The following is a 12,525-nucleotide window of genomic DNA, read 5'->3' as shown; positions in this document are numbered from 1 at the left end:
GGGTACTGAGTGAGTTTGGTGTCAGTGCCCCTTGTCCCTGAGAGTTATTCACTCCCATCTTGCTGTGTGGAATTGGATTAATGTCCCGTTCCTCTCTCTGCCATGTCGTGTGTAACGTGTCTATCTGTTTTCACTCATGTGAAGATCCTCGACAGGGGAGTTATTTTTCTGTTTTTGACATGGTGTGTTGTTTGTGTGTTTGCTGTGTGTCAGTGAGGGGACAGGGACATTATCAGCTTGCCACCTTTGCTAACACCACCATGTGTGCGCTGAGATGAGTTCAATTCCTCCCTCTTCCTGATTACATCTGGCTTCTGCTAACCTGAGATAACACATTGACGGCGAGCCTCAGTCACTGCGGGGAGCGCGCTCATCCTGACCTGAATCTCCTTCGGATCCCCCTGTCGCTGGCTACCATGTCCTTCCTCCACTTGGGAAAAGTGAGTACCCCGGCATCTGCTGCTTTTCCTTCCCAGTTGGAGTCGGGAGCCCGGAATCTCTGTCTATCGGGGAGGCGGTGCGGTTGTGAAAGAGAGCTGGCCTGTTTTCCCCAAGGCCAGGGGTTGGAGGGTTTACAGACTGCTGGCGTCCAGTCTTGGGAGCTGTTTCCAGTCACTCAGTGCTTCCATGGCTGGGAATTCCCAGGAATTGTGTTGAATTGAATTTATTGTCACGTGTACCGAGACACAGTGAAAAGCTTTGTCTTGTGAGCAATACAGGCCGATCACAGAGTTAAGGAGCATAGATAGTAAATAATAGGTAAACAGCAGCCAAAACAAAAACACAGGGACAGGCGAATGTTAAGAGTTTGTGAGTCCATTCAGTATTCTGACAACAGTAGGGTAGAAACTGTTCCGAAACCGGCTGGTGGGTGTGTTCAGGCTTCTGTCCCTTCTACCCCGATGGTAGAGGTGGTAGAAAAACATTGCCAGGGTGGGATGGATCTTTGAGAATGCTGGAGGCCTTTCCCTGACAGCGGGGCCTGGTAGATGGATCCTGTAGATGGGAGGTTGGCCTTTGGGATTGTCCAGGCCGAGTTCACCACTCTCTGGAACCGTCTCAGATATTGAATGGTACAATTACCGTACCAGGTAGTGATACACCCAGACAGAATGGCACACCTATAAAGTTGGCAAGGGTAGTCACCATCGTGCCACATTCCCTCAGCTGCCTGAGGAGGAAGAGACGTTGCTGGGCCTTTGTAACCAGTGCGTCCACATGAAGAGTCCAAGAAAGCTTGTTGTGGATGACCCACCCCCAGGGGCTTGACGCAATCTGAGAATGCCTGAGTTTTCATGTTTCTGTCAGCTCACTGCTCACTCCTGTTGGAGGTGACAGGGAGTGAGGAGATCACCCCAGCACCCGTTCCCCTGTGTGTGGCTCCATCTCTCAGGCAGGGTTGGAAGGACAGCTGTGGAACGGGTCAGTCCCACTTTGTCCCCTCAGCTGTCAGCGTAGGGTGGTGTGCGGGGAACCATTTCCAGGGAAACTGAGGGTGAGCTGTGTTGTGTGGATTTGGTGTGTGGCTTTCCTGTTGGAGGAGTGGGCAGGGAGCAGGGTGAGGGGGTAGGTGGTGGATTCTGCGGGCATTCTCTGGAACGGGACAAGGTAAGGTTGTGTCCAGGACCCAGGCCACTTTGATCACACAGCGATGTTACACGCTTACTCACTCCCACAAGGGTGGACTCTGAAGCTGGGGACTCGGAGAGATCTGACAAGCTGGGCCTGATCTTCCCCGGAAATCGGGGGCACGAGAGGTGATGTGACTGAGCCGAATATCGTGAGGTGTGTGTTTCCCCCACCCTTATCGGACAGGTGAGGAACAAAAGGAGACCACTTGGAGGCAGTTGGTGAAAGAACTTGAACGAGGTTTGAACGTGCGCATGGGAGGGTGTGGAAGTGACTGGCTGAGAGGGCAGTGCAGGTACTTTCACTCACAGCTTGGAACAGGGATTGGGAACCGAGGATTTCCCAGGAACAGGCAAGGTTGTGATGCAGCTCCAGGTGTTCAACAGAGGGCTGGTGTCGACGCTGAGGCCTGAATGGCCACCTTTACCCGTGCTGGAAACATGGTGTTGTTGCCAGACAGTCAGACTGATGGTGGGGGTGGTGGGGGTCTCTCTGTCTCTCTCTCACACACTCTCTCTCTCTCTCTCTCTCACACACACACACACTCTCACTCTCACACTCCCTCTCACACTCTCTCTCTCACTCTGTCTTTCCCTGTCACTCTCACACACTCCCTCTCACACTCTCACTCACACTTACTCTCTCTCTCACACTCTGTCTCTCCCTGTCTCTCTCTCTCTCTCACATTTACTCTGTCTCTCTCTCTCTCTCACTCTCTCTCTCTCACTCTGTCTCTCTCAGACACACTCAGATGGGAGATCAATGACCGATTGACCTCCGTCGTTTTTCCCAAGAGCTGACAAGTGATTCCCAACGCGGTTGAAACCCCAAACCCAGGCAGCAAGTGCTGGGGGGAGGTTAGCTTTGAATCCAGAGAGCCTCCTCCAGCAGGTGGGTGCACAGTGATTCCAGCATTCCTTGTTGTCCTGTACCCAGTCACCCAGCCAAGTCATGCCCTCTGAAAGCCCCCCGGTTAGTGTGGTGTGCTGGGGCTGGCCCCTTTCTCTTGGAGCTGCTGTGTCATATTGAAAGCCCTCTGTGCAGCCCACGGCTCTGCACACGTTAGCGAGATGTTCCCTTGGCACTCATCACTTCACAACATTGCATTAAGTGTCATCTTGACAATTACTATGTGTGCACATTCTGCATCTTTGGAGGTGTCGGCCTGATTGCTCACTAATGGTTCTGAAAAGCTGCTGGAGTGCACAGTGTGTACAGATCTTAGATCATGTTTGCTGACAGAGTGCAATTTGGAGGTGGCTGTGTGTATGTGTGTCTGTATGTGTGTGTGTGTGGGTATGTATGTCTGTGTGTGTGTCTGTGTGTCTCTGTGTCTGTGCGTCTCTATGTCTCTGTCACTGTGTGTGTGTGTGTCTGTGCCTCTGTGTCTGCATGTCTGTGTGAGCATGTGTCTCTGTCTGTGTGTGTGTGTGTGTGTGTGTGTGTGTCTGTGAGGGTGTGTCTATTGTGTGTGTGTGTCTCTCTGTCTCTGTGTGTGTGTGTCTTTGTGAGTGTGTCTCTGTGTCTGCATATCTGTGTGTCTCTGTGCGAGTGTGTGTGTGTGTCTCTTTCTGTCTCTGTGTGAGTGTGTCTGAGTGTCTGTGTCTGTGCCTCGGTGCCTGTGTGTGTGTGTGTGTCTTTCTGTCTCTGTGTGAGTGTGTGTCTGTTGTGTGTGTGTGTGTGTCTGAGTGTCTGTATGTCTGTGCGTGTGTGTGTATCTGTGTCTCTCTCTGCATGGATGTGTGTGTGTGTGTGTGTCTGTGTCTGTGTGTGTCTCTGTTTGTTTGGGTATGTGTCTCTGTGTGTGAGAGAGAGAGAAACATGCAGTGTGCAGCTGGAGGTCTGTTGAGAGAGGTGATGGCAGAACACTGTCACTGCGAGACCGGGAACCCAGAACTGGAGACCAGGGTTCACATCCTGCATTTCAAGTCACTCAATAATCTGCAAGGCGGCGTCCAGGGCAGGTCGTGCAGCTTGTTGTAAAAACCCATCTGGGTTCACTTGCCGCCCTTCCCCAGTGTGCCTGGGACACAGCCACACCCTCTGAGTATCACACACACCTCTGTCCACCTCCGATCAATGAATTTTCAATGAAATGCCCCCAGATCCCCAGTCCATTGTGTTTGCAGTTGCTCCCTGCCTCACTGTGTCCCCCTCCCACACTGCCCAAACACAACATCCCAAACCAAAGCCCCATCCTCTCCAAGTGGGATGTTTCCCCTTCAGTCATTGAAGTGGGAGAGTAGGGTCAATGGGCTGAATAGCCTCCTCCTTTTCTCCCTGCTCTCGGTATGATCCCAGGGGTGGTGTCAGTTTCTGTCCATGCAGTGGGACCAGACTGTCAGGCCTCCTGCCCCTGAGAGAGCAATACCGCTTGCTGGATGGTACCTCCTTCTCCACGCTGACGGATCTCCGGATGCAGTTCCAGCCGAGCTCCTGACCCATGGGCAGTCTGTCCCCCTTGGGGCCTGGTCTCAGCTGGTATCCTACCCTGAACCAGAGGAGGGAGGAGGGAAACAGCACTGTGGGCTCACTGAGGGTGGAGGGCTGGAGCTCCGGAGATCAGCCTGAACTGCTCACCTCCATTGCAAGGTGGAGGAGATTGAGCACTGAGCGAGGAAGAGCTGGAGGCAGTGACCCATACCACCCTCTCCCCTCCCTCCAGTCCTGTCCTCAAAACCCAGGAGAGAGGCACAGATGCACCCGCACATACACAGACACTCCTACAGACAGACACACAAACACACACACATTCCTACACACACACCCCCGCACATACACAGACACTCCTACAGACAGACACACACACACACACACATTCCTACACACCCGCACATACACAGACACTCCTACAGACAGACACACACACATTCCTACACACACGCACATACACAGACACTCCTACAGACAAACACACAAACACACACACATTCCTACACACACGCACATACACAGACACTCCTACAGACAGACACACAAACACACACACATTCCTACACACACACACACACATACACAGACACTCCTACAGACAGACACACACACATTCCTACACACCCGCACATACACAGACACTCCTACAGACAGACAGACACAAACACACACATTCCTGCACACACGCACATACACAGACACTCCTACAGACAGACACACAAACACACACACATTCCTACACACACACACACACACACATACACAGACACTCCTACAGACAGACACACAAACACATACACAGACACTCCTACAGACAGACACACACACATTCCTACACACACGCACATACACAGACACTCCTACAGACAGACACACAAACACACACACATTCCTACACACACACACACATACACAGACACTCCTACAGACAGACACACACACATTCCTACACACCCGCACATACACAGACACTCCTACAGACAGACACACAAACACACACACATTCCTACACACATACACAGACACTCCTACAGACAGACACACACACATTCCTACACACACGCACATACACAGACACTCCTACAGACAGACACACAAACACACACACATTCCTACACACACACACAGACACTCCTACAGACAGACACACAAACATACACACATTCCTACTCACACGCACATACACAGACACTCCTACAGACAAACACACATACATTCCTACACACACACACATACACAGACACTCCTACAGACAGACACACAAACACACACACATTCCTCCACACACGCACATACAGACACTCCTACAGACAGACACACACACATTCCTACACACACGCACATACACAGACACTCCTATAGACAGACACACACACATTCCTGCACACACGCACATACACAGACACTCCTATAGACAGACACACACACATTCCTGCACACACGCACATACACAGACACTCCTATAGACAGACACACACACATTCCTGCACACACGCACATACACAGACACTCCTACAGACAGACACACAAACACACACACATTCCTACACACACACACACACACATACACAGACACTCCTACAGACAGACACACACACATTCCTACACACACGCACATACACAGACACTCCTACAGACAGACACACAAACACACACACATTCCTACACACACGCACACACACAGACACTCCTACAGACAGACACAAACACACATACATTCCTACACACACACACATACACAGACACTCCTACAGACAGACACACAAACACACACACATTCCTCCACACACGCACATACAGACACTCCTACAGACAGACACACACACATTCCTACACACACGCACATACACAGACACTCCTATAGACAGACACACACACATTCCTGCACACACGCACATACACAGACACTCCTATAGACAGACACACACACATTCCTGCACACACGCACATACACAGACACTCCTATAGACAGACACACACACATTCCTGCACACACGCACATACACAGACACTCCTATAGACAGACACACACAGATTCCTGCACACACGCACATACACAGACACTCCTACAGACAGACACACAAACACACACACATTCCTGCACACACACACATACACAGACACTCCTACAGACAGACACACAAACACACACACATTCCTGCACACACACACATACACAGACACTCCTACAGACAGACACACAAACACACACACATTCCTACATACACACACACACACATACACAGACACTCCTCCAGACAGACACACACACATTCCTACATACACGCACATACACAGACACTCCTACAGACAGACACACATGCACATACACAGACACTCCTACAGACAGACACACAAACACATGCACACACACCTACAGACATGCGCGCACACACTCCCACTGAGACACACAAACACGCACACACACTGACATACACGCACACGCCCCTACAGGCATGCACACGCGCACTCCTCAGAGAGACACACAAAAACACACACTCTGACATACACGCACACGCCCCTACAGACATGCACACACGCACACGCTCCCACAGAGACACACAAACACACATACATTCTGACATACACACACACGCTCCTACAGACATGCACACACCCCTACAGACATGCACACGCGCACATTCCCACAGAGAGACACACACTCTGACATACACGCACACACCCCTAGAGACATGCACACGATCCTACAGACACGCGCACGCTCACACACACACACAGTCCTACAGAGAGAGAGACAAACACGTGCAAACTCTGACATACACGCACACACCCCTACTGACATGCACACGCTCCTGCAGACACGCGCACACACATGCTCCTACAGAGAGAGAGACAAACACGCACACACATCTCTTCCAGGTTCTCCTCCCTCCCAGCCCTCCATCTTCTCGACTCCCAAGATGGCATCCTGATCTGAGTCAGTCCCTCTTCATCATGAACCGGCAACACCCCAGGCACCCTCCTGGTGAATCCCCTCCGCTAGGGTCCCCAGCTTTCTCAGCAGCTTCACCAGCGATTAGGAAGGGGCTGTTTCTCTTGGACAGACACCCCCCTTCCCCCCCCCCCCAACCGCCCACCTGGGAAACCTTGGCTTGATCTCTGCACCTTTTGGGATCTCGCCCCACCTTGGCCTGCGCTGAAGGCTTGGAACCTGGGTGGGGGAGGAGATCGACGGGCCGAATGTCCACCACATTCTGATGTCTTGGCTGGAGGAGCGTGGGATTGTGGGGAGGTTTGGTCAGTGAGGGGGGGGTCAGACTGCAGAAAGATCAGCGATCGAGCTGATAGTGAACAGAACCGAAAGAGACGGAAACAGCAATGCACAATTAATCCCCTCGGCATGAGGCTGAGTACTTAGCGTGAGCATCAGTTCACAGCAAGTGCTCAGGACAATGCTGCTTCCACTCGGGTCCTGGGCATGCTGTTATTGATGTCTGCTTGGGATTTGTGCTGGGAACACACAGCGTGACCTACTCAGACAAAGGGATAGGGTCAAAACTGACAGACTCCATCTGACACATGACTCCCCAGCAGCACAGCTCCAACGGTTCCCACTGCCCCTCGCTGTTAACCCTTGGCTTCCTGGCTCACCGCTGCCTATCTGAGTTTGCCCACAGTGAGCCGAGATATCCACGCCTGATGGGTGGGTGTTGCTGCTTGAACAGGCAGCATTCAGTGTCGGTTATGGTCTGTCAGTTCTGCAAAGAGTCGGCTTCAGTTTGAGTCTGGTGTTTGCCGACGGCTCCTTGTGCAGGTAGGATGGCTCTGCCGCTGCGTGGGTTCAGTGTTAGGTTTGATCATCGTTCCAGGCGCATGTGTGGTCGCTGGGCAGCTGCCCGCATGTCCACACTGTGGCTCGAGTTGTGGACTGCCCACATCACCCAGCTCTCTGGGATCATGCAGCAATGATACAACACAAACCCATTGACTGATGTTAAAAAAACCACACAAAACCAGGTTATAGTCCAACAGGTTTTATTGGAAGCACTAGCTTTCGGAGCGACACTCCTTCATCAGGCGGCTGTGGAGAATTAGATTGTAAGACACAGAATTTATAGCAAAAGTTTACAGTGTGATGTACCCGAAATTATATATTGAAAAAGACTTGGATTGTTTATTAAGTCTCTCATCTTTCAGAATGAACAGTGTGTAAATCGCGAAACCTTTTTTAGAAGTTACACTCTCAAGTGCTTGGGAATGTAACTGGAGTCTCCAAATCATGACCACCATCGACACCATCAACTGCCAGCTGAAAGTGGAGAGGACAGGCATCACCAAACCATTAACTGAAGGTGAACCTGCTGCCACAGACCTGTTACCCCGGCCTCCTCTGCTGTCTGCCTGCTCCCAGAACCTCAATGCTGTCCCCTCCCTGGCCTGCTCTCCTCTCAGTGGGGCTCCTCCCAGCTCCACCCAGCCCTCCCACGGACAAGCCGGACGTGGCAAAGGTGTGTGTGCTTGCCGAGGTTTCGGTTTGTTCAGGGCGAACGGTGAACAGTCACCGGGATGTAGCCAGAGGTGGGGTTTTTTTTTCCCCATCCCAGACCAGCCTCCTGATCTCTTCACAGGCCAAGCTTTCATGACCTCACTCCGCTAGCTGCTCTGTCAGCATCCGTTTGGAATCCTTGCCTGCCCTTGCTCAGTTTATCCCAAATTGAGTGCGTGAGGGGGGATTCCCCTGCCCTGGACTCTGTAATTCCCCACGAAAGCTTGCCATTTCCCTGCAGGGTGAAGCCTCTCAGCTCCCTTTGCATTGATCTTGCTGATGGTTCTTATCCTTCAGTTGGCACGTCCATGTCCCTGAGACTCTGAATTACTCGGTTTCTGTATCCCGGTGGTAGACTCGATGTCCCCCACATCCAAGACCAGTGTGGCACACTGTTAGATCTCTCACTGCCAGCCTCCTCCAGTTCACATAGATGCTGCTGGCTGCACTCAGCTCAGGATATTCCTTTTCCGAACCTTCTAGCCCTGTTCCCTTGGTCCTCTCATTCACCTTTCATCACCATCCCCCTCCCAGCCTCGCTCTCTGGGACCTGTCCCTGTATCTCCCACTGGGAGGTTGGGTCAGTCCTTGCTTCTTCAGGTTTACCCTGTGTCATCCGAAACGCTGTGTGTGTGTGTGTGTGTGTCTGTGTGTGTCTGTATGTATGTCTCTGTATGTATGTGTGTCTGTCTGTGTGTGTGTGTGTGTGTGTGTGTGTGTGTGTGTGTGTGCGCGCGCGGGGAAGTTGGCACAAATGCCAATGCAGGGAGTTGACTGCACAGCGACAGACGTCCAGTGCTCCCTGAGCTGTCTCCCATCTCCACGCAACAATTAGAATTAGGATTCCTTCAGTGTGGAAACAGGCCCTTCGGCCCAACAAGTCCACACCGACCCTCTCAAGAGTAACCCACCCAGACCCATTCCCCTACCCTATATTTACCTCTCACCCACCCAGCTCTGAGCAGTTTCCCATGGCCAATCCACCCTGACCTGCACATCTTTGGACTGTGGGAGGAAACCCACACAGAGAATGTGCCAACTCCACACAGACAGTCCCCGCCAAGGCTGGAATCGAACCTGGGTCCCTGGTGCTGTGAGGCAGCAGTACTAACCACTGAGCCACCCCAGTGACCTGCACTGACCTCTGGGCGAGATCAGGTTCATCCTTCGTGAGCTTTGACCTGCCTTTTTTTTGGTTTCCCTGTTATCCCACACCTGAGGTGGGCCTTCGGTCCAGACGGTGCACCACAGGGGGGACCCTCTGTTTGGATGCTGCGCTGATCGCTCACTGGTGCCAAGCATCGGACTGACGTTGTTCCCCAGAATGGCTTTCAGCCGGCTTCCTCAAAGGGAGGCCCAGTGTGTGTCAGGGGCAGTGTAGGCATGGCTCACTCCCAGCGTGCTCTGCTGCAGATGGAGGTGAAAGGGATGGACAGGACACCAGTGGAGTTTTGTCAAAGGAGAACCCCTCCCCTCTTCCCCCACAGAGCTCCGGGAGCAAGCCTTTAGATGTCCTTCCCACTGACCGTGTGGTTAATGGTTTTACCACGGAGAACCAGGCCATTTGGCCTATCGGGTTCCGTGCCGACCCCGCTAATCTTTGTGAATGGCCCAGTGGCTTTCGTTCTTGCTTGCTGCCCAGGGTTTAACAACCCCTGGGGAGTGGCAGGGATCTCTCCAGCAGGGGTGGGGTGAAAGGGAGGCAGGGGGAGGTCAGTTAACCTGGGTCACCGTTAACCGGGGCGAGGGGCCCTTCCGGAAGTTTCTGAACTGCACACCAAGGCCCCAGCAAATTCAGTCATGGTTGAGTCAGAAGAGGCTTCCAGGAATGGAGAAAGGCCCTTCGGCCCGCCGCATCGGTGCCGATGAGCAGCAACATTGGCCCAACTGTTGTCATCCCATTTTCCAATCCCTGGCCTGGTCAGGGAGTGAGTGACGTTTCCTCGGCACAGGCCCTTTGGCCCAAACTGGTCCATGCCGACCAAAATGGCCGCTCACGCTAACCTCATTTCCCTGCACTTGGCCCATATCCTTCTAATCCTTTCCTAACAATATATTTGCCTAAGTGCCTTTTGAAATGTGATTAATGGGCCCCTCTCAATCACTTCCTCTGGCAGTACATACCACATGTGTACCACCCTCTGTGGAAAAACGTTGCCCCTCGCGTTCCCTTTTATTCTTTCCCCTCGAACGTTAAACTGATGCCCTCTAGTCCTCGATTCCCCACCCCTGGGAAAAAAAACCTGAGAGCATTCACCCTATCCGTGCCTCTCATGATCTGTGCACCTCCATCCGATCCCCCCTCAGTCTCCTACGCTCTGAAGAAAAGGTGCTAGCTTGTCCAACCTCTCCCTGGAACTCAGACCCTTGAGTCCAGGCAACATCCTTGTAAATCCCTTCTGCACTCTTTCCAGTTAATTAACATCCTTCCTATATCAAGGTGACCAACACTGAACACAATACTCCAAGTGCAGCCTCATGAACGTCCTGTATAATTGCAACATCACTTCCCAACTTCTATACTCACCGTCCTGACTGACGAAGGCCAGTGTGTCAAAAGCTGCCTTCACTGCCCTGTCTACCTGTGACTCCACTTTCAGAGAACTGTGAACCTGAACTCCAAGGTTGGCACAGTGGTGAGCACTGCTGCCTCACAGCGCCAGAGACCCGGGTTCTATTCCCGCCTCAGCCGACTGACTGTGTGGAGTTTGCACGTTCTCCCCGTGTCTGCGTGGGTTTCCTCCGGGTGCTCCGGTTTCCTCCCACAGTCCAAAAATGTGCGGGTCAGGTGAATTGGCCATGCTAAATTGCCCGTAGTGTTAGGTAAGGGGTAAATGTAGGGGTATGGGTTTGTTGGATTGTGCTTCGGTGGGTCGGTGTGGACTTGTTGGGCCGAAAGGCCTGTTTCCACACTGTAAGTAATCGAATCTAATCTAACCGGTCCCTCTGTTCCACTCCACTCCTTAAGGCCCTCCCATCCACCATGAAACTCCGACCTTGATTTGACTTTCCAAAATGCAAGGCCTCGTGCTGATCGACATGAAACTCCATGAGCCATTCCTCGCCCACTTCCCCAGCTGGTCGAGGTCCTGCTGCGGTTTCTGAGAACCTTCCTCACTGACCACGATATCGCCTACTTCGGTGTCATCTGTGAATGGGACTAACCCATGCTCTCCTCCAGGTCATTGATCGAGATAACAAACAGCAGTGGGCCCAGCACTGACCCCTGTGGTACCCCACTAGTCACAGGTCTCTGGGCTAAGCAACCTCCTTCCACTATTCCCCTCTGCAGTCAAAACGATTGATGCCTCCAACTTGCAGCTCCCCCCTGGCTTCCAAGTGATGGAACCTTCCAGAGCAGGGTGGAACCTTATCCAAGGCCTTGCTGAAATCCACACAGACTCCCACCTCCCACCCTGCCCTCGCCAACCTTCCTGGTCACTCCATCCAATGATCTCCCGCTCACAAAGCCGTGCTGACCGTTCCTGACCAAAGCCTGTTCCTTCGGAACGCTTGGTGCGTGTTTTTTGCAACATCCTGCTGGCCTGATGTGGAGAGTCGTCACGGCCCTGTTGCATGAACTGGAGGGTGTGAAAGGGTCACTGCTCCATAGGCTGGGGCCCTGTGAGCGATCAGCATGTTGGGACAGAGGGTGGATGCGCTCGGTTCATCTCGGGCCCCCACTTGTTGTTATCAGCACTGTGCAGGCTCTCCACTTTCTGGTGAACTCATTGACGTCAGCGTTGAGAAGAACTCATTAGCGCACAGCAGGCTGCTGTCAGTGTAGTGCTCTGTTCAGAAATGGTTGTTGATTGCAGTGAGCTCTCTGCTGGGTCAGCGCGTTTGGCCAATATAACACCCCCCTGCTTTAAAGCCCATCACCAGCCCTTGCAGAGAAGCCTCTGACACTGAACCAGGCCCACAGCAACGTGGCTGACTCTGAACTGCCCCTCTGG

At 52.6% G+C, this 12,525-nt stretch overlaps 1 protein-coding gene across 4 annotated transcripts in view; it reads left to right on the top strand.

Annotated features, from left to right (window-relative positions):
* Positions 1 to 345: 345 nt before the first annotated feature.
* Positions 346 to 12,525, top strand: part of LOC132837026 (ankyrin-1-like) — a 262,828-nt gene continuing 250,648 nt past the window's right edge. For all 4 annotated transcript variants that reach the window (XM_060856676.1, XM_060856674.1, XM_060856675.1 and 1 more), the window contains exon 1: positions 346 to 440. In XM_060856676.1, the coding sequence (XP_060712659.1) occupies positions 417 to 440 (24 nt within the window). In that variant the 5' untranslated portion in view covers positions 346 to 416. The remainder of the gene's footprint in view (positions 441 to 12,525) is intronic.

Source organism: Hemiscyllium ocellatum, chromosome 48, assembly GCF_020745735.1.
Source record: "Hemiscyllium ocellatum isolate sHemOce1 chromosome 48, sHemOce1.pat.X.cur, whole genome shotgun sequence".
Taxonomy (NCBI): domain Eukaryota; kingdom Metazoa; phylum Chordata; class Chondrichthyes; order Orectolobiformes; family Hemiscylliidae; genus Hemiscyllium; species Hemiscyllium ocellatum.
The sequence above is the reverse complement of the archived record's forward strand: the minus strand, read 5'-3'. Positions and strand labels throughout refer to the sequence as shown.